Source organism: Apus apus, chromosome 4, assembly GCF_020740795.1.
Source record: "Apus apus isolate bApuApu2 chromosome 4, bApuApu2.pri.cur, whole genome shotgun sequence".
Classification (NCBI taxonomy): Eukaryota; Metazoa; Chordata; class Aves; order Apodiformes; family Apodidae; genus Apus; species Apus apus.
In genome coordinates this window covers 46,428,799-46,451,385 of record NC_067285.1, presented here as the reverse complement: position 1 = coordinate 46,451,385, position 22,587 = coordinate 46,428,799, and the positions used below count along the sequence as shown (strand labels likewise).

At 37.5% G+C, this 22,587-nt stretch overlaps 1 protein-coding gene across 3 annotated transcripts in view; it reads right to left on the bottom strand.

The window, feature by feature from the left end:
- Positions 1 to 1,393: 1,393 nt before the first annotated feature.
- The window catches only part of LOC127384533 (bifunctional heparan sulfate N-deacetylase/N-sulfotransferase 3), a 68,186-nt gene continuing 46,992 nt past the window's right edge, over positions 1,394 to 22,587 (bottom strand). For 2 of the 3 annotated variants that reach the window (XM_051619092.1, XM_051619091.1), the window contains exons 7-14: positions 19,252 to 19,434; positions 17,128 to 17,224; positions 16,148 to 16,271; positions 12,166 to 12,340; positions 10,965 to 11,135; positions 7,450 to 7,559; positions 6,754 to 6,856; positions 1,394 to 5,551 (exon numbers count right to left, since the gene is read on the bottom strand). In XM_051619092.1, coding sequence (XP_051475052.1) covers positions 5,432 to 5,551; positions 6,754 to 6,856; positions 7,450 to 7,559; positions 10,965 to 11,135; positions 12,166 to 12,340; positions 16,148 to 16,271; positions 17,128 to 17,224; positions 19,252 to 19,434 — 1,083 coding nt within the window. In that variant the 3' untranslated portion in view covers positions 1,394 to 5,431. The remainder of the gene's footprint in view (positions 5,552 to 6,753; positions 6,857 to 7,449; positions 7,560 to 10,964; positions 11,136 to 12,165; positions 12,341 to 16,147; positions 16,272 to 17,127; positions 17,225 to 19,251; positions 19,435 to 22,587) is intronic. The other variant, XM_051619093.1, reaches the window with a different exon arrangement.

The window sequence follows — 22,587 nt, the reverse complement described above, 5'->3', positions numbered from 1 at the left end:
AGTCATCCCTCTAAGTGAACATGGGCACTTGTCCTTTTCCAGTCCACATCCACAGATGCGTCTGGCTAGTGCCAAATTCCATGCCCTCCTTTTAGAGTAGAATAATTGTGCTTCAGCTGGAAGGTCTGTTCTGACCCTGCACCATTTGTGTTCAGGAATTGTATTTGTGCTTTGACACACACATAAAAGAGCCAGCTCCTGCCTTTAGCTTACACTTCCTTCCAGAGTTCCACAGCTAAAATGTGTGTTTGTCTAAAAAGTTATGCCAAAAATAATTTTTCTGGTTTGTTTTTTTTGGGTTGTTGTTTTTGTTTGTTTGTTTGTTTTGTGTATGGGTGTAAATCAGTTCAGAATTCAGCTGAATAAATAAGCTTTACTGGGAGACTTAACAGGACAGTCTTGATGAGATAACTGAGGACACAATAATAAGATCCATTTTAGGGCAAAAGAGCCCATTTCTCTGATCTGAATAACACAGGTTATAGGATTTGAACTAGGACACTTACATGTCAAACATCCTGGAAGAGATCCGATAGTGACTTTGTGCTATCAGCCTGACAGCTCTCCCCAGAGACAAAAAAGTGTCTTTTGCCTTCGAGATCTAAAATCTTTGGGAGTGTAAGAACTGAAAAGAAACATGACATGACAGTAGATAAATTGCATGCTGAAGTCAGCAGGTGTTACTTGTAACAAGGATCTTTTCCATTTGCTTCGTACCTTTCTGTTATTGCTCTCCTGCTCTACTTCTGTTATTCTAAAAGATTATAGAGATGGATATTATAGAAGTTTAGATTTCTAAACTATAGGTTGCATCATTTCTCTGTAATTATCAAAATATTTTATTAACAGATGTTTCCTATTTTCTACACCTCTAAGAAGATATTAAGCACCGGGTGCCCAAGTAGATATTGCAAACTTGTATTATGTTCTGAATTTGTTGATAACACTGAATTCATACCATTTTTAGAGGTTGTTCAAACCATCTTTAGAGGTTTCTCATAAGAAAAGTTTTCTCATGTCTGTGTAGGCTGATGCATTGGCACAACTATCAAATTCCCAAGGCAAATAATTTGAATAAAATCTGCTTGTTATCTTAAAAACCGCACGCTCTGGAAATGTTTCTACAGCACATTACCAATTCCTGGCACAAGAAATACAAAAGTAAGCAGGAAGCAAAAGCAGTAAAACGAGCAGCTGCATAAAGCAGAAATACTCACTCACAGAGACAGTAAGCAATGTTTTTCATTTCTGAAAACATTTCATGCTGCTCCTGTGCTCCTGGATTGTGTTGTAGTTCAGTGTCAAGCTGCAATAGCTGCTAACAAACCTGGGAAAGGACAACTTTTGTGAACACAAAAATCACTTCCACACAGCACTATATTTTCTTATCAGAGTTTATTGTTGCACTGCAGATACCATGCCACTATCAGAATAATATCTATTTTTTATTTAAAAAAACTTTTGAGAAAAATGTTTCCAGAAATTTTCATTCAATGTGAATGACAAGAGTATTACATTTATAAACATTGAAATATCTATTTAATTTCTTCCTGAGGAAGTTTCACATTTTTAAGCAATGAAAAAGGATATTATTTACAAGATAGTCTGCAAATCATTGAAACTAATTCTTTCTGCACAAGTAGAACTGGGAAAATATCACAGTATTTTCAGGAATGTTTGCTCAAATAATTAAATGATTTCCTATCAGGCTCTGTGTTTACTCCCCCCCCACTGGTCACTTTCTGCTCATAATCACACATTGATTTTTAATGGCACAGATGTCTGCAGAAAGCAAATGTCAGAATCATATTTATGAAAATAAAGGTGAAGCTCACATAATCAAGCAACTGTAATAGAAATTGCCTGTGCAGTTATCTACCAGGGGAACAGAAACCATGGCTGTTACCAGCACAATAAAATGTCTGACTTTGACTGACAAATACAAATTCTTTGTAATCCATCAGTATCTTTTAAGAGTGTTAATAACTGACAGGCTATTATTGGAAATCAAACGCTGACTGTAGGTAAGCTGTGAAGAGGAAAGGTTAAACTGTCAGCTAATTAATGTTGTATGACCTGCTTACTCAGCTGTACTCATGTGCATCCTACGACTGGGGATGTAACACATCTAGCTGTTGTCCGTGTGCTTTGCTCAGACTCTTCATTCTTCACCAAGTTGACAGCACATTAAAAATCATACTAATTTTTAAAGTTGCCTATTAAATGTGAGAATCTATTTAAATAGAATAGTTCTGGAAGGAAAAAGAAGTGGCTTCAGACCAGCTGTGCATAACCAAGTAACAAGTGAACATCAACAATTCCGAACTGCAAGGCTGACCAGCAGTTTGCCTTCACTTCTCTGTTGCCTTTGTGACAAGCCCGCCTGGAGCACAAGAAGCTAAACCCACAGCACCTTTTCTAAAGATGCTGGTGCTTAACAGCTGCAGCTCAACAGGAGCTTGGATTTACGTAAATTCAAGATTATGTGCTATCAGATGCCCAGTTCCAGGTCAAGCCACTTTATTAATGTGATCCACTCAGGTACAGGAGTCCATTGAAGACTTCCCTAGGAACTTATTTTGTTCCCAGTTCCTTCCATTAGTGAAGGCATTGGGACCACCCAAGAACTCCACCCTGCTGTTCCTCATCAGGACTTGAGAGTCACCATGTCATTCCTTCCTGGAGGACAAGCTTTGTGTTTAGCTGAGAACACAAGATGAAGGTTGTGTGTGTGGGGGGCTTATGCTCCCCCTGGTGTTACATGGTGACTGCAGCTGGGCCGTTTCACCAGATCACCCACAGTTGAGGGGGCTCCTTCCTTTGCCTCAGAGAGGACTTCACAGTAGTAGCCCACAGATCTGAGACATGTCACCTTCTCTGTTGTAAAATTTCTGGAGCAGCAATGAGACCATTCTGTCCTTGACTGCTGACTCATTCTTGTTGTGCATGGGCCTTCATTTCCCAGAGAAAGAAGACAGGGAGTTCTTGGAAGCAAGAAATGAAATCTGAACGTGGCTGAAACATTCCTCCTGCACATAGGAGGCACTCAACTGGTGTGCAGAGGGCTCTCTCACCATAAAAACTTCAGGCATTTGATTGATAGTGCCCAAAGTTTTTCCTATTTTCTTCTCTTTTATAATTGCTGCTCTTGAAGAACATGGAGTAACTGAGGCAGCAGTGCACGAAACAGGAGCTTTGTGCAATCCCTGTGGATTTTTCAGAAATGTTTGAGTGATGTTACATGAGGTTATATCAAGGGAAAAATCAATCATGCCAGGATGAAAACCCCAGGTATTTTCTCCAATTATTCAATTTAGTTGTAACAAATCCACATAGATGCCTGCAGGATGCATGAGCTGTCCATAGCATGCAGAGTATTTGTTTTTACAGATATTTGGAATCCAGAGTGTTTCTTTTAAGCAAATGAGAAGTTTTTTAAGACAAGTCAGCTTTGGGGATTAATCCATATGACAGTGAATATTTAAAGTGAAATGAAAATTCTCATCTGTCTAATAAATAATAAAGATGTTAATCTCAAAAAATGTCTACTCTAGTAGGTCCTCACCATTAATCATGCATATTCCCTTAGCAAAAATGTGCTGCGTAAAGAATATTGTTATATACAGCAAATTTGTCTAGATTTTTTTCTTTACAGGCCTATCAAAACCAGGTATTACATAGACAAAATCAATAAATAATAAAGATGACCAGTTAGAGGTACATAAGGATCTCAGCATCTGTTTTCTATTTAGGGAATAAAGAGACTGGTTTCCATTCCATTACCTTGAAAGTTAAATCATATGATTCCATAAATGTTGCAAAACAGCACTGAGGCATACAGTTTTTCCACCATTTGATGTATGTTTTTAACTATTCACCCTGAAACAAATTAGGATAACATTTTAGAGCTACTGTAAAAAGCACTGCATTTAGTATTGTAGTTCTCATTTGTTTTCACTGCCTCTTCTTGCCTTTAGAAACACCCAGAGCCAAAGTTCAGTGGAGAAGCATTAAGGCCATACTCATCTGGAGTTTTCATGGATCTTCTTTCTCAACTTTATGTACTATCAGTTAAGAGTTTATCTTGCATCTAAACTGATGCATTGTGAGATGTATTATTGAAATGTCTCACTTCAATGTAAAGCTCGATATTTGTGTTTTCGATTATTAGAGTGTAACTTTCTACCATGATTACACACTGTGCTTATTTTTTCCCCTAAAGCTTATTCCTAATATTGAATACCAGTCATGTGTAAAATAGCTGCAACCAGAACCAGTATTTTCATCTGGAAATCTGATAGATTTTCGCAGCTGACATAATCAGAAGGTTACTGAAAAATGTTACAATTTTGATCAGGTTGAGGGATCTTGGAATATATAAAGCATAGATTGAAGGCAAATAAATTAAGGGGGGGAAATGGTGGTGCAAATTAAGGGAATCTAAGTATGGATTTGTTCTGCTCTTTACAAGGTTTTCGTTCATTTCAGTGGATTCACTCCTCATTCACAGCAATGTCAGGCCAGAGTGCAGTATCTGGATCTGCTGCTCACTGAAGCCAGGAGTGAAAGCCTGTTCATTGCACTACATTGGTTTGGTTCACAACTGTTCAAGTATAATACTGCTCATGAGGATTATACTGCAACTTTTCTGCTTCACATGTCCAATTAAATTTATCTTCAGATAATGGCTATATTTCATTTTTTGCCATTTCAGTCAGAACAAAATCAGACATAGTAATTATGGACAAATGATTGTACCAGCTCGTACCACACTGTAAGGGTTTGTTGTTACAGGCTATAATCATAGGTCATGTTTTGGGTTTAGGATTCTTCTACATTGCTTTTGCCTGTTGCTTCCAGATTTTGCTCTGTGTATTTTCTTGCTGTGCACAGCTAAATCATATATAATAACTATCCTTCTCACCCTTTTTAGTATATATTTTGGGTATTAGCAAGCTGATTCCAAAGGCAGAACTACACTTGGCATTTTGTGCTACATTCGTTTTTCTTATTTTATGCAAGACAATAATCAAATAGTAAGAAAAACTGACAGTGGCCTAACAATGGGCTACAAAACCTACGTGAAACACAATACTTTTAAACTGATATATTAAAATGTAAATATTTACCATGAAATTGGACAGGTCATGTATCTCTGAAGCTTTTATCAGCTGCAAATAACTTTCACGTATGTGCACAGTAGTCCCACAAGTCCACAGGCCCAGAAATGCTTATGAGAAAGATTTGGCCTACCAGAGCTCTAAGGAACACATATATTTTCACAATCCACATGCCAGCATATGGAAATAATCTCTATCTTTTACACTTTTCTAAAGAGGTATATCTTACAAGTCCTTCAGGTAGCTACTGGAGACTTTCGGTATGATGACTGAAGTGTGGAAGAGAGATTTCAAAAAGCCTTTTTTCACTGCTATCTTACTTTCTGTAGCTCCTGTCTCAGCCACGATGGCAGAGGTTGTCCCAGTTTGTGTAGGAGTTTTGACAGTTCCACATTGTGATCTCTGTAGTAGCTTGACAGGAAAGCCCTGCACTGATGGATACAAAAGAAGATATTTTTAATAAAATGCTGTACTGCAGTTGCTGTTAATTCTAGGTTTCAAAGTTTATTTTACCTGTGTCAAAACTTTACTTTCTCTTATGCAATTTGTATCATTTTATGCTATCTACTGCATGCAAATTTAAGCTCTTCAGTTGGGAGCTGAACTGTAAAAGGTAAGTTAAAGTGAAACAAAGGTTGTCCAAAATGAAGACTGAAGTTAAAGCAAAGGATTTGATTCTACTCTCACACAGTCATGTAAATTAAGAATTGCACTGAAGCCGATGTAGGTACTTTGAATTTAGTGAAGCGGGATTGAAATCAAAGCTTCTGAAATATCTTAGTATATAGGCAATTATCAACTAGTGACCCCATTTTCAGAAGTAGTTAGAATTGAAAAATACAAAAATAAACGCATTCTTGTCTTATCTCTGGACAAAAGCCTTCACCCAATGATTTTATATTATTCTATTGATGTGACATTGTTTATAATTTAAGTCCTGTGAGGAAAAAAACACTTTACTTGCCACATTAATACTTACTGCTGTTCAAACTGTAAGTTTTGATTTGCATTTTAGTCAGGCTAAATGAAATGGGAATACAGGACAGAATAAACATAAAAGCTACAGCTAGAATAGGAGACTCAGCTGCCCGTGGGTACAGGCTGCAGCATTTGATCCGATGGAAATTTCTTCACTGAAGCATTATTCTGATAAAAGTATTTATAAATTGATAGAAACAGAACCTAATCTCTCCTAAAACTGAATTAAGTGAGAGTCTGTAGGACTTGCAATGGTTTAACTACTCTTAAAGGCAAGGAACCAGACACAAACACACATACCTGATCACGACTGAGAAAATATCATGCACTGTGGAGCCTTTGCTGCTCAAGTCCCTTACGTTAAAGGGATAGGTTTCCAAGGGAATTTCAGGGGTGTCAAGTTTATTTTTCTACAGGATACCAAGTTTTAAAAGTTGTTTTTTTAATGACTGCAATTCTTCACATTTGGAATACAGAACTGAAAAAGTCTATGCACTCCACAGCTATCTTAAGTGCTTCATTTGTAGGGACAGCTCATCGAATAATTAATGTCTACCCAATTTTGCCTTCTCTCCCTTCATGTAATTTAACCTGTATGGTGTCCTATATGTGGCCCCTGAATCCCTCTATAATGCCAATGAGAATAATGGTTTACCTCAGAATCCATAGGAGGGTATTTTCTACCTTTGCTCTTTCCAAGACACCTTGTTTTTCCTTCTTCCAGCAGCTGACACCAGAAACCTTTATGTGAATCGAACCTGAAACATATTTTGCAGTGTAAAGGCTGTGAGATACTGCAAGGAGGATGCATCTCCCAGGATTAGACTGAAGACCCAAAAGAATAAACTTAAGGTTTTCAGTCTTATTTTAAGGACAACCAAATCTAAACGTCAGAATCCAAAGGATTTGTGTACATGTGTATTTATGATGCACTGACTGGATGTTACATTCCTGACTAATACATTGAATCTGTCTTGCAGCTAATGTAAAAAAAAAATAATAGAGAAACTAATTATCTTTCCTTTCTATTTATGCATTTCTGTTTTCCTTGTTCCACTTAAGGAAATAAAATGCCTTTCGATTAATCCAAAATTTATAGGCAATTCTCACACAGCAATACTTTGTCTGTTTGTCAGAGTTCTACGTCTGGAACAGTCAAGCTGCACATTGAGTGACTCAGAGAATGATTCACAAAAAATCTAACCCTGAACTGTGTTCTTTGCAGACACTGAAGCTACTGACAGCTCAAAGGAGAAGTATGAGGGTCTTTTTTTGCAGTGAGCTTACTTACAGACTAACTGGTATTTTAGGAATGTAGGAACATGTGAAAATTATGATTAAATTAACTCACGTAAGGGCTTCAGAGTAATTATAATGAGGAGAGACTCCCAGAAATTTCTGTACTTCATCCATTACAGCAGACGGGTCAGCTCTCAGCTGCTGTCCATCAATAATTAGCAACTACAACAAAAAAAATAAATGGAAGTTGAATCTAAAATTCATTATTTCAAGCTTCAAGCTGAAACTTCCACCTCTGTCAAACTCATTCATTATATGGAGAATACCGCCCAAGAGAATGATAATTGGTCCAGTTTTAATTATCATCACTAATAACCTGGAAGCAGGGTAAATGGCATGTTAATTAAATCTGGAACAATCTTAGATTGGAAGCTGTTGTAACAACAGAGAAATATCAGTGAAGTACCTAGAAAGATAATAATTATGGGCAGGAATGTGAGTGAGATTTGTCCAGCCAAGGAAAAAAAGTTTTAATGTCTAGAGAAATAAACTGTAATTCTCATGGACGTAAACATACACATATATATTTATATATGTTAAAGTAATGTTGAAACGCTTGTCACTGGAAACTACCAGGAAGACAGAAACCAGTAGGCAGATTTTAGGTGAAATGCCTTACTTCTAAACCCATACAAGAATACATAACTAAATGAACAAAGACTTATTTGAGAATATAAATAAAGGCAGATGTCATGACCCTACAGCAGGGATAGATACATAAAGTGCAACACATCTCTAAGAAAGCCAGGTACTGGTCGGTAATTTATTGTTCTTCAAGTCCTTAGCCATATACACAGTCACAGTTCTTACATCTGAAACAAAAGGAGGGAGGTTTTTTTCCTTCGCTATCTAAAACGCTTGTAGGGATAAATAGCTGTCCCATTCTCACTTCTTGCAGCACACACACACACACACAAGACATTCAGGAAAACATTTTACCAGTTCATTCCAATTCCTGACTTTCCCAGGAAATAGGTAACAAAAAATGTTCCCTCTCAACCTTCAGGGAGCTTGTAAGGAGCTGAGGCAAAATTTTTTCTTACTTGTAGTGACTTATTAATATAATGATCTGAGGAAGATGTATTTTTATTACATTCCTCAAAATCTGAGACATCTAACATATGGGTGAGATGCAAAAATTCAATAGTGTAATTTTTACACAGTAATTTACAACTGTTCTAATGAAAAGGGGGACCTTACCTATTCCTGTTGCTACTTCTACCACTTACTGTATACCTGCTGACTTCATAATGGACATTAAGACACAGTGACATATGTAGTGACATGTAGAGACCCCAAATTTATTCAGCATTAAAAATTACAGGTAGCCTTAGCTGGTCTGGGTGAGAGCTCTTTCAGCCAAGTGAGGTTCTCATTGTTTTAGATAAGGCTGTATTTTTAAGCTGAGCAAATTTTAGGTCTGCCTTATGGGACTGTTCTATGCTTCAGCAGTTCCTTGAACTTGCAAACCAGTTTGGCTATGGCCCACTGTATACTGTTGCTTTGGCAATGCCTGTTAATCCCTAGTACTTTTACAGAGAAAACATAAGGCTACCAGGGCTGGTTCTTCACTCTCATTGTGGGATGCAAGGTCTGGCAAAAATCTGTATGACAGTGCATATTGTTCAATATTCATGGCTTCCTTTTGGAAAAAAAGCTAATGAAAACATAATGTAGAGAATTTCATATGAGTATCATATTACTGCGTATCTCGTGAAGTCTGTGAGGCTGGCTCAAGAGAGGATGTGTGGAGAATAGCACCAACTAGATGCATCAGAGCTTCTTTGGCACACTCTGGGAAAACAGAAGGTGCAGACTTCAGCCAATTTGTCTCAGCTAAGCAAGTCCTGGATAAACAGAAGGTTCAGATAGCAGCCAGCCTCCCAGAGCAAAAGTAATCTTTAAATGTTGGGTTGGGAACAGTGCCAGGCACACTGCTAATGCCAGAAAAATTCATTCCAGAAATAAATCTTCCAAGGAGATACTGATCATGTGATATTGTCTGCTGGGTCTTGTATGTCACATGATGTTACAGGCTTAGGATGTACATCTTTTGAGACTTGATCTTATGCAGGGCCAGAAGGAGGCTAATGATTTGTATATTATATGAACAAAAGCTTGTGGGCATATTCAGTATCCAGGTTGCTTATGTGCCACCTGTACTGAAACCTATGGACCCATAAACACATACCCTTTAAGGCTCAAAGACACAGAAACTGGTCTTAGCATAAAGAATACATTGAGGATTCAGGGTCACTGATAATTACCAAACACAGATGATTATGACGCCAATGTGTCAAACCGTTTCAGGGCATGAATGAGTCCTAGTAGAGGCTCTGACATGTGGATGCACTGTTACAGGCAGCAATGTGTGACAAATTTCCAAAAACAAATTGTGCAAGGGACCCAGTACTTTGACAGTTACAGAAAAGTTGTCTGGCAAAATGTGAAAAAACTGGTGATGCCTGGGTTGGCAAACACGCTAATGTACACAAAGGCTTTATCTATATTGTTACCTAAAAAAAAATTAGGGACAACTTTCTGGCTTCAAGGCCAAATGGCATAGCATGACTTGGATCCATATTGCCAGACTCTCTCATCTGCAAAACCAAATTGGTTGTGTCCACACTTCCCAGTAGTAATGAATGGTTCTCATTTATCTTTCTAACTGTGCTCTGGACCTGCTTGGCAAGATGCTTTTTGCTATGGGTCCAAACTGTGCCAGAAGTGTGTTAAAAGATCAAGTGTTATGGCCAGCAGTGGCACAGCGAGTGATCTTCCACAGGTACAGGTTTATTTACTGCTGCAATCACAGCTGAAGGAGGCTGACACAGTGGGAGATTACTGCATGAAGGGACCAAGAAGTGGGTGAAGACACTGATGCATATTAATCTTGTGTTACAAAACTTCTAGATCACGTCCATTTCCATGTGGTAATCCGCATTTCTGATCAAAAGGGTATTTTTCACACTCCAGAGTGTTCAGACACCAAAACTCTTCTCAGTCCAAGCAGGGAGGGCAATATCCCAGCTGCCCTTCAAGCTACCTGATACTTGCTACCACTCAGAGCAGAAAGATCTATTATTGACCAGCTTCTTTTTATTTTCCTCCAATTTTTCTTTTGGGAACCCTGATGGGCCATCTGATTATTAAAGAGACCACAAAGCACTGCATGCCTAGTTCTCATTTCCTCTACATTACCAACAAACAGCCAGACATAGAGTGATGAAGCATGAACAAATGAAAAACAGCTTTAAGTTAAAAGCAGCTCAGGGTATAAGAGGGTTCAAGGAGCAGCAGTGACTTTTGAGCTTCCTGATTATTGTTCTGATTTGTTTTGCAGAACAAGCTCCCAGCTGGAAGGTGCTAAGACATGACATTCCTAGCAATGTCAACCAACCACTTAGAACATAGCTATGAATAATCATAATCAATGTCTTAAAACATGCTCTAGTATACCTAGGATACCCCTGAGGATCAGTATGCAGTAGGCAAGACTATTACAAAGGCAACCTTTTCAGATATTATATATGTAAGATTAGGATGTCAAGTTACAGTCTTATTCACCTGATACGGGGGGAAGTAAGTTAGCCATCTTTCAATATGGGTAGCATACCATCCAGGTGCTAGGCATCTCTTCTGGAGAGCTCTAAGCTCAGATGGGGCTCGAGATCCGGCTGTGATCACCTGATAGAAGCTGAATTTAAGAGCTGCAGGATCTTCATGCGATCGCTGATGCTGTAAAAGAAGTTACATTGCTGGAATTCTACAGACCACAAAAGCTGGGAAAATAAGACCAAACTGGTTGGTCTTAATGACCTGGCCTCACTGACCTTGCCATGACTGATTATTTACATTAAAATTTACTCAAAGTTAAGAAGTCCTCATCTCTATTAATCTGTTGAAAATGCTGGGATATTGTTTGTATCAATTAATCCTGATCATATCAAAAGACATCAGAAACTAGATTGATACTAGCAACAACAAAACAGAATGTATAAAAGTTCACTTTCAATAAACTGAGTAGCAGGTTTTGTACAAATTAATTGGGCATAATAAACACAAATATTAAGAAGCTCTGTTTCTAGTTGTTTTGTATTTTCTTTTTCCAGATTACACAAGGTAAATACACAGGAAGGCAAATTTGAACACTGGTATTTATGGGGATCATTGGATAATTCAGTTCAGAAGGGATCTCAGTAGATCTCCAGTCAAAACTCCTGCCCAAAGGATGGTAAGATATGGGGTAACACTCAGGGTCGAGCTTACTACTCATCATAAAAAGCACAAAATATGTCACAGAAGTTCTAAGACATTTTTTTCCCTTTGGAATGTTCTTCTGTCTATCTATCTGTCTGTCTATCTATCTATCAAATTATTTTTAATATCTTTATTTTGCCTAATGAAATTTGTGGACCAGAAGAACAAACATTTCTTAATCTATCTTGTATTTTGAGTGTGAACTAGATAACTGTGTTGGTAAACTAGTTTTTCTGTGGGCTGACTGGATAAGTTAATCAAATAAGGAAGCATTTTTATATGTTGATATTACAGGCAGACTTTTGAAAAGGTGGTTTCTGGTATTTTACCCTTTGAAAGATTTTCACGTCTACATTGACAACTGCCTCAGCCCATGAGTAATCTTACATGGTGCATTGACTTTGTATTATCCAAACCCTTTACATACATAAATACTCAAAGGTCAGACAAAGAGGATTCAAAGTGGGAACCTTGATTTGCGTCTGCTCATGTTCTTCCAAATGCCTACCTGATACCAGGAATATGCCCGATCGGATGGGTCAATGAGGATGGTGATGATCTTGGCCTTGGGGATGAGGGAAGCAGCTCTCTTAGGAGCTTCCTCAGAATGGAAATAGTTGGCACTTTTCTCAAAGAGGAAGTCTGTGGTGACATTAGAAGGAGTTGGGAAGAAATCCATGTACCTAGGAAAGCAACATCATTCTCAGAATTACTTACAAGACACACAAAGGCTGAAAAATCCATTAAGTATGTTTTATTCTAGAATAAGCAATCAAAATAATAGCCTAATTGCCAAATAAAAGCAAACAGAAGTTTTAATTGTATTTTCCATCATATTTTACTTGGTATGATCTTTCTTTCACTATATATAATAAGACATTGCAGCTGTTTTTTGGTAATTGGATGAAAATGTTGCAAAAATCATATATCTTCTTAAATTTAGTGTATTCTTACTTCCCAGCCAGAACAAAATCCTATCAAAGTCAAAACTAGACAATGATTTTTCCAAATTCATCTTTTTGCTGACATCCATTACAGCGCAATACTGTAAGAAAAAGATACTCAGTGTCAGAATTGCTTTTATTCAAAAGAGAAAAGAGCTCACTTATGTGGGGAAGATTCACTGAAAACATTCCCCACAGCTTCATCTGGTAAAAGGTTTCTAAGCAGTGACTCCATCTTTCACTTACTGTTCTAAGAGTCACATTTTTGTGGAAATGTGGCTTGTATTCTTTTTAGTTTTCTTTGTGAGCTTTCTTTATCTGTTATGAAGTTGCAGTTAATTTCTAGCAATCTCCTATGTCACATACAGACTTCTTTATCCATGGCCTTCAAGACTACCTTTCATTATTGCTGGGGAAAAGAGTAAATGGGAAATGGTTGTCTTCCTGATTTTTCAGTTAAACTTTGCATTGATAAAATAAATGCCATTTAAAATAACCTCCTTAAGATGGTGCTTAAGGACTGATATTTTTTCCAGTGCTTATATTTTGTTCTATTAACAGCAGTGAGCTACTTCTAACCCAAATTACATGTTTTTATTGAAATTTGGTTTTTTTTAAATTTTATTTGAAATTGTGACCATTGCCACCATGGTCAGAAGACTCAGTAGGACAGAACTGGCTGATGCACATGCAGTTTTCTTTAGGACACAGAGCTCACAAGATAATGATGATTAGCACGCGGGCACTGATTCCGAGGAACTTAGAGAAAAAGAAGGAACCTACAGTGGTTTAAAGAAACTGAACTCTGTGACACGTGATTCTGAGAAGTTAAATTCTTGTGAATGACTTTTATGTATACACAGGCAAACATTGCCAAGTTATTATTTTGTGCTTCTTTGGCACATGAATGGATATCTGTCATCAGAATTCTGCAAGTGAAGCAGGGTGGCCTTCAGATAACAACTTTCTATGCACTAGATAAAGAATAATAGTTGTGAATTCATTCAAGGTGTTAACAGTAGCAGCAGGTAGATAACCTTGTATCAGCGAGACCTAAATACTGCACAGCTATTGCTAGTCTCACATGCAGACTGTATGTAAAAAAGCTGAAATTAGAGGATAATCACTCAGAACGGAATGAAAGGCTGTCACTGCCCTACTAGTTTATTAAGTGTTTACATCTGCCTAATGCTAACGCAAGTATCTGAGAATATGATACTGTTTCATTGAAGAATGGACCGTATTTCCCAAAAATATTAAGGCTGATTTGATGAAAATGATGAAGCTCACAAAAAAATTAAAAAAATATTAGAAACTAATGACCCAACCTGACTGTTACATCAGAGTGATTTACCAGAGCATCAACAGCAAAGAAAAAGGCCAGCTCTGGGCAGTACTGAAGTTCTAGTAGTAGACTAAGTAAACACAAGGCAATGAGGGCTCCAACCTTCTAAGGAAAAACTTAACACCAAATCGGGTGAAAAAGTTAATTGATTCTTTAGATAACTTGGCCAATTTGAAATAAGTTGATGGTGTGTCACTGAAAAATTATAGAGATTGGAGAAGGTGGGGGATATCGAGAGGTTGTGAAGTTTAGGCTCAGCACTTCTGCTGAACACAGATTGCAGAACTCTTGCTTACTGTCTCATTCATGAGACAATAAACTTGACAAAAGCAAAGCTGAGAAGGCTTTAAGAAACTTTTCTAAGAAATCTGTCACAATGCTTACATAAAGAAATGCATGACTGGTCTATTTAGACTTCTTCATTTCAAAACCAGAAAGATCAGTTCCCATCTTGCTGTTCTGTTCTCTCTGCTGGAAGACTACAATACAAATCTATACCTCTTTCAAGACAGCAGCATTGAGGTTGCCGAGGGCTGAAAGAAACCTTTCCTGCTCCTGTGGTTAGCTTTGGTCTAAACATGAACTTGAACAAAGACTAAGTCAGAGTCAGCTCTGGGAAAAAAAGTTGTATCTCCACAACCATAAAAGAAATTGAGCTGATTGTTATTTGTGAATACTCTTGCCTTGAAAGAATCCTAGCCAATTAATGGACTAATGAGGAGAGGCCTTGTACCTAATTACCATTTGGTAAGCTCATTACATGCCTGCATTAAAATGTGCTATCAGACTGAAGGTCTGAGAGATTTATCTGGCAGACAGAATGCAAATCTAAGAGTTAAGCAACTATCCCAAATGGTAGTTCTGAGTATCCCAAGACTTAACTGTGAGAACCTGGCAGGGGTGAGTGGGGCATGTAGCACAGAGGTACAAATACCCAAATGAGTGCTGTAGAGAGAGAATCTGTCAAAAGGATCTACCTGGTCTCTATTAACCACTGGGGCCTTATGCACCAGTGCTAGATTAAGATGAAGGTAATCTGGCAGATGGCAGACTAATTGTACCTGCATGTTCTGGAAGTGGATACAACAGGAGGAATGAGAAAGGCAGCACAGTGGTCTTCTAGCAATGTGAAAAGGTTGATTTTGTGGAAGAACTTGCTCACTGTGCTTAGGCTGTGGACCTGCTATACCTCGCTTGCCTGTGATCTTCACTGACTCCAACAGGCTCCACAGCAAGGAGTCAGCTTTGTGATTTCCAGTCCTTCAGCTGGCATCTCTATTGGCAATATCTGGCTGACTCACCACACTTTGGAATAAGAATCTGCTGCAGCAATTATAACTCTGTAAAAACTGACTTGAAAAGAAATTGGATCTGACGTATCTGCACTAAGACCATATAACAGTGTTCACCCTGTTAATTTTATGGATGAATACAAAGACAAAAGCAATCAAACTATTTTACCTTAAACTGGTGGGAAGAAAAGAAACAAGACAAAGTATCAACAATCTTTCAGTGGTGCTCCCCAGCCACTACAGTATGTTAACTGCTTTTCATCTTGTAATGCTATATGCTGCAGAACTTTCTGAGAGCAAGAGACATCAAGAATGAGCTTCTGGTTGTAGCTTTGTCCAGGGATGCCCTGGTAGACCCAGTGAACACAACATGACAGCAGTGACACACACTCTTTTTGAGCACCATTTACCAGCCCTACAGAGACACTAACGTTCTCCTAACTACCTGATACTTGAAAAACATTTTTAGAGGCTTTCCCTGATCCCCTTTTAACTAACTGCTATTTATAAAGCCTATCTAAAGGAAAAAAAATACCTCTCCCTGATATTACCTGTTTCTATTGAAGAACTAAGATTTCCAACAGGAGCATATTTTTTGCCTCCATACATCGAACTAACCACCATTACTGTCCCAACTTCAAAGGAATGTGTAATGAGAAATACATATTTTGTTACTGTTTTGCATATATCAATATATGGTTATTTACAAGAAAGCCTCATACAAATTAGTGCATTTATGGCATTATGTAGTAACATTGTTATTCTTGCATTTATCTATCACTTTAGAAGGACACTGAAGGGTTTTTTACCTCACTCTATATATAAACAGTTACCATTACCAACAGTAATGTCATTTTTTATTGTTCACAATATATAAACTTTTATATTTATACTAATAACCCATCTTACCAATCAATCCCCCTGTGGTAGTTATTTCTATTAAAGAACTGTACCTCCTCAAAGGTTTTTGGGCTGGGGGAGTTACTAATGATGGAAGGATGCATGATCAGGAACAAATACAAGGCTGTGGTACCTGCAAATAGAATAAGAGCCACGATTAAAAAAAAAATACACATACACATATTTTTTGGGGGGTCATATCTGCAAATGGACTAAATCAGATTTATTCTGTTTCATTTCAGTGAGGTGATACTGATTTATGTCATCTAAGAACCTGTGCTTCCTATGGTTTTAAATTGAAACCATTTAAAGAAATGTAAATAGTTAACACAGAAACTGGAGTGTCAGTACTGAGATCTGTTTTTGACATTTTTAATAACTGTGTTTTAAAAATAATTATTGGGTTTTATAAGACTGTCACAGAAATAATTTAAGTCTTGCACTCAGCAGCTACTGGGTGAAGACGAAAGGAATCACATACAGTTTTCTGATTGCAGAGAAGAAAATTAACCACTAAGTTAACTGATAAACTGCTTAACTGATTAAGTGATTAACTGATAAACAGCAACCCTGAAATTCAGACTGTCCATTAGGAAGTTCTTGACTTGAAATAAATGCCATGAAATAACAAGTTTCTATAAACAAGTCACTTGCAGAACAGCCAAAAACCTGCAGCGAACAATCTACGCCATTTGAAAAATGGCTGTCCCTTCCTACATCTGCTTTGACAACAACTTGTCAATCTTGTTGATCCTTTAATCAATGTGTTAATCATTTTGACATAACGAAAAAAAAAAAGAATCAGACACACACCTGAACAATTCATTTTCAGTATGTGTAGTGTCTGTTGTTGTAACTTACATTCTTAAACTATATTTGGATGATATCTGATAATGAAAAAATGCTATTAGATGATGCAGATCTCTACACAGCAGTCTGAGTAAGAAGTGATTAATAGCCAATCTTGCTGAAATACAATAAAATCTCACCAGTTTTCTGGGGTCCTACAACCAAGAATTTTGGTAACCGATCACAGGTTTTTTCTTTAGACCAGATATCTCTGTGCCGTTTGTCATCACACGGATTCTAAAATGGAGAAGAACTACTAAGAATTTCAAGGGTAATCACACCTTATGAGGTTCTCAAATTATGTTTTATAAATTGTGAATTTTCCCCCCAACGTACAAATATTCTTACCAGAAAATACTTTTTTCCTTAAGACAGACAACCACATTATGTATTAAAGAACTATCTCAGTGATTCAAAAAGGTACTGTAACCAGTCCAGAAATTGTATCTCAAGTGTTTGGTTGTTGTTTTTGTATTGGTTTTATTTATTTTTTTAAATGAGAAAGTACATTGAATAATATGGTTTTCATTCCAACACTTTCCTACATATATATATAATTGCCCCAGTTGCCCTGGGACAAGTTAGTTTCTCCTATGAAAAGTCAGTATGCCAAAGACACATTTGATCTCACATATTTAGGATGTAGAAATGATTCAAAATCAATTCATCAATTACATACAAATTAGGAAGGCTGAAAATTGCTAATGAGTTCTCTAATTACTGACTTGGTCTTTTACATTACTGTAATAGCTAACATTCTATACATGCTCTAGTTTTTAAACTAAAAGAGTAAATTAATTATAATGTGAGTCTTTCTACTCACAAATACATATTCTGATGCTCCAATTCAAGTCAGTACATAATACTGAACCTTGTTTTTTAATTTGCTGCTTTACAACTGAAGCAGTTTAACTTTGGTTTAGAAATGCTACTTGCAAACAGTTTTTGACACTGTTTTTAGGCAGTACCGCACTGAGACAAAGGGAAATGCCAGTCACCTAGGCTTAAAAAAAATGTAACCGTATTCAGATTCCCATGCATTACAGACAAAAGTGCCATATTCAGTATATGTTAGTTACTGTTGCTTACAAGTGTTTTATCTAAGTAACTAATTTTTCAAGTAATTTGGCTACAGGCTTATTTCCATTTTTAAAATTCATTTCTCTTAACATTATGCAAAATTCTTGACATTTTCCCCTAGTTCAATGTTTTATTCAATACAACACAAATTTAAAGATGTATATTTAAGTCCAAATTTGCAATCTCACACTTAGAATCTAAGTTGGCAATTCAGTATCAAATGCTAGAAAACATTTGAGTAAGCAAGCTTAAATACAGTTTTATATTTCAGTTAGTAAAGCTTGCTCCCTAGACTGTTTCCACCAAGTCACCTCAAGAGGATTGTATTTGGGATACATATTATCACTGCAGGGATTCATGTACCTACAGCACTCGGACATTCCATGGAATTAGTCAAACTGTGGCAGAGTGTGTGCAGAAAGGACAAGCTTCACCACTTGGTGCAGCAGTTTCTCTTTAGGGACTGTGCTCTTAGCACTGCGGGATGGGCTGAAGATGAGTCAACTGCAAGGTCACTGGAGGCTTCAGCCTTACTTGGCAGGTCTTCACATTCCTGGTATTTTCCCACTCACGGAAGTGGGATAATCAAACAGCAGAGCTGATAACATCAAGTAATTAAGTGCTGGTAAATGTCTTGCTTGGGCAGTTCTCAGCTGTTTGTGAGTAACTTTCTAATCTATCTAATCTATTTCTACATGGCTAGTCAGATTCAGCGTTAGTGTAGCCATGGTCTTCATGCTGCTTACTCTTTTTGGATGCCCTCACACACTTGGAAAAAAGGTCATTCATTTAAAGGCCAAGTGCTAAAATATGCATCTGCATCTCTCTGTCAAATGCTTAATTCATGTTAGTTCCAAAAGCAGAAGAGAAATAACACAACGCTCCTTTTCTGCACTTCCCACATTTCTTAAAGCAAGTAAGGTCACAAATAAAATGAATGAAAGAGATTTTTAATTACACATCTCAACACATTAATTTCACAACTGATCTATGGAGATTTAAGTGACAGGGAAATCTATCATGTTCCCTGAAGCTTCAGTAAGCTGTTATATAGAAAAAACTAATACATCTAAAAATACCACTACTTTTCTCTACAAGAAACCGAAAGAAAGAACTTCACAAAAATCACCATCGAGACGATTTTTTTTTTTTCTTCTTATCTCTTCATCAGCAAGCCTGCATACCTGCCAGAGAGGGTCCTTTTGCTCAGGGAACAGTTCAAAATACTTGTGAGCCAGTTGCACTGGAGGAAGAGTTTGCAGTTTCAGGTTTGTCCAAGTATGAACAAAGTTGGCCAGATTCACAAAGGTGTATAACCCCAGGCGGTCGTTTCCGTAATTAGACAAATGTGTCATGAAGATGCTGATCTTTAGAAAACAAAATATAAAGAAGGCAGACATTGACTCTTGGTATCACTAGATGGCAGTGTAACCAAAAATAAAATACCTTTAATTTGCAGTTTGCTCTTATTTAGAGCTGCAAGACTTTGATCACATTCATGTAGATCTTACTATCCTTGCTCTTCGTTGAATTACATCCTCCTTCTCAGCTCAGCTCAATGCAATCAATTAAGAAAATTGTGGAACAGGTACTATGAGCTCTGTGTGAACTAGGATATGCAATTCTATTCTGGGGTTGTACAATATTTACATGATCTTTATGTAAATTTAGTTAATGGAGAATACAGAAAAAACAATACCCACAGTTTTACTGCAAGTGGAATACAAATACAATATGAAAAACGTGAATTCCGGTTTTGTGGAAGAGTAATTAAGTCAGAGACCAAGGGAACAGCTGACCTCCATTGTGCAGTTTAAATATTCATGCTCCAGCTGTAAGTTTTATAGGAAATGTAGCCCACCTCTTCTACAAACCTATTCTGCAAGCACTGGGCAGATAGTCAAATCATACAGAGAAACAAAAAACCCTCAAACCTGATTATTTGCAAATAATCGTACATAAAATACTAAAATGAAAAAACAAAAATTGAAACCCCTCTATATCCCATCAGTTGTAAGGCTCCTTGTGTTTTGCTCTTCCAGCACCCTACTGTGAAATTGTTTCTCAGACCCTCCCCACAAGATCTCTGGGTCCAAATGCACCCTCAGTGCTGGTCCTGAAGGTTTCTCAGAGGAAGGGCATGTTTGGATGCACGTAAGCTGTGCTGATGAGTGCAACAGGAATACACAGATTAAAAGGATGGTCTCTCAGGGTCTGAGGAAAGACTGAAAACTGAAACCTCTGTTTTGCAAAATGATCCATTTAAAAAGTATTTTTTCACTGATGAAACAGTCTGTTCTCACACTAAAATCTGCAAAACTCTTGCCTCTCCAGCAGTGATTTTTTTTTCCCCAAAGTTTGTTCTTTTTTAACACTAGAACTCTCCTAAGATAAATTCTCCAGACTAACTTCCATTAAAAAATGAGAAACATAACTCTTTTTGCAAATAAATTTGCTAATGCTATGAATGGACAGTTTCTATTTAAAGCAAAACTTGATGTCAGCCACTTTAAAAAGAAAAAGGCTTATCATGGCCATAATTCTGAAATTAGTTTAGGAGCTGTAGTTAATCTTTTGTAAAAGGAATCCAGTCTTCAGTTTAAAAAAGGGAAAAGAGAAGAATGAAAAACTGGAACCTACAGTTGTATTCTTCTGTTTTAGAGTATTTAAACACCAGCTTCCTTTGATATAAAACCTTCAAAGCTATTCAATTTCTATTTTTTAACATGGAACTAACACTACAGAATACCTGGAGTGAACAGACACAGAAAATGTGCTTTACTGATAGTGTCATTTGGTAACACCTCTTGGCTTATTAAATAAGCTGCGGGCTTCAGTTTGTCCGACTCAAGGAAAAGTAGATATAAGCTGCTAAATCATTAGGATACAATTTTTCTTTTCAGATAGCACTGGAAGTGAAAGAAAAAAACAAGTCTACCCTTAAGCCGACCAATGACAAGCATTTTGCCATATGTATAACCTTTTCAGGTTTCCTTTTTTGTTTCAGTTCTCAAAGCAGGAACAGACCATAGGACTGCGTTGCTCTCAACAAAGGTACAATCAGAGGGTTTCCATAAAAAAGGTTAACTTGTTTTCTTGACAGACTCTTTCTTTCCTACACATGGGCTGACCCCCGACATTTATTATGTCAGTTCACCTCTTGGCAACTCCTCACCTGCCAACAACTACAGCGCTGCACTGGAAGAAAAAGCAAGAGAACTTGAAAACATTCCTAGTTCAGGGAAAATATGTATTATTCTTTCCCTGAAGGGATTATCACTGTAATTTGAAGAATGTCAGAGTGGAGGCTGAAAAATCGATCAGACTTACCGTCATAAATAATTTCCAGCATATGAAACTATGTCAATGAAGGGGAAAAGATATTAGAGACCTTAGTTCCCATTTTAAAGTTGTTGTCTGTTTTTTCTTAAATGTCAAATACTTTATGGTTAATTATTTACAACAAAAGGAAAGATGATCAAGTGCTGATTTAAAACATAAATGACTATATCTTGTAAAGAAGTCGGTACCTAGTATAACCAAATACATGATCTAATACACAACTTTACATTGTAGAAAAAGTCTCCTTTACTTCTATACAGCATCAAAAATATTACAGATCAGCTGAGAATATCTTCCAAGAAAATCTGAACAAAAGGTTTCCCCTCCTGTTGATACGGTACAAATTCCTAGTAAAATTACTACAACTACCTGTGTAAAATTAGCAAACTACAATCCTGTGATTTATAGAACACCAAAATACTGCTAGTCCAAAGCCTAATTCACCTGATCTGAGTCGAGAACTGCTTTTGCTTTCAGCTGCAAAAGGTCCTTCCAGGCTAAGCTAGCAGCCTGTGCAACCAACAGGAGCCTGATGCTGCAGGGGACACATCCACGCTTCTCTGAAAAGGATCTTGTGCCACTCTGCATCCCTAGGAGAAGTGGCTTGCAGTAGGTGATGCCACCATGCAGCCACTCGCCCTACTCCAGAGGTGTCCTGGCCAGTTTGCTGACAACAGCTATGTGGCCATGGCACTGGCAGAGATGTGTGAGCTGATCCTCCAGGTTCCCTGGCTACATGGAGAAAATTATATCCAAGTGTCATTTTGAGGGATTTCACCTTGGCACTGGCCTGGCTGCAGGGGATGGTGTGTGCTCCCCACTTCCCTGCTTTCCCACCAAACTGTGCGGAAGGATGAAATTGAATGGTTTGGGTTGGAAAGGACTTCCAAGATCATCCAGTTCCAACCCCCCCTGCATGGGCAGGGACACATCCCATTTGAGAGTGTGCAGTCCTACACCAAGACACAACATAATTTTTACTTTTTGCCTTCCATATTGAGTTATCATGCCTTGCTTTGTCCTCTCATACAACTTTCAAACAAGTTCAAACTAATAGGAATGATTACTCTTTCTGTGCCAGCTAATAGTTATCATGCTATGTTATTAAAGATTTATTTTCTTAAAACCACAGCTCAGAAGATATAAAAGGAAGTGTTTTATGGGCATCTCAGAAGACT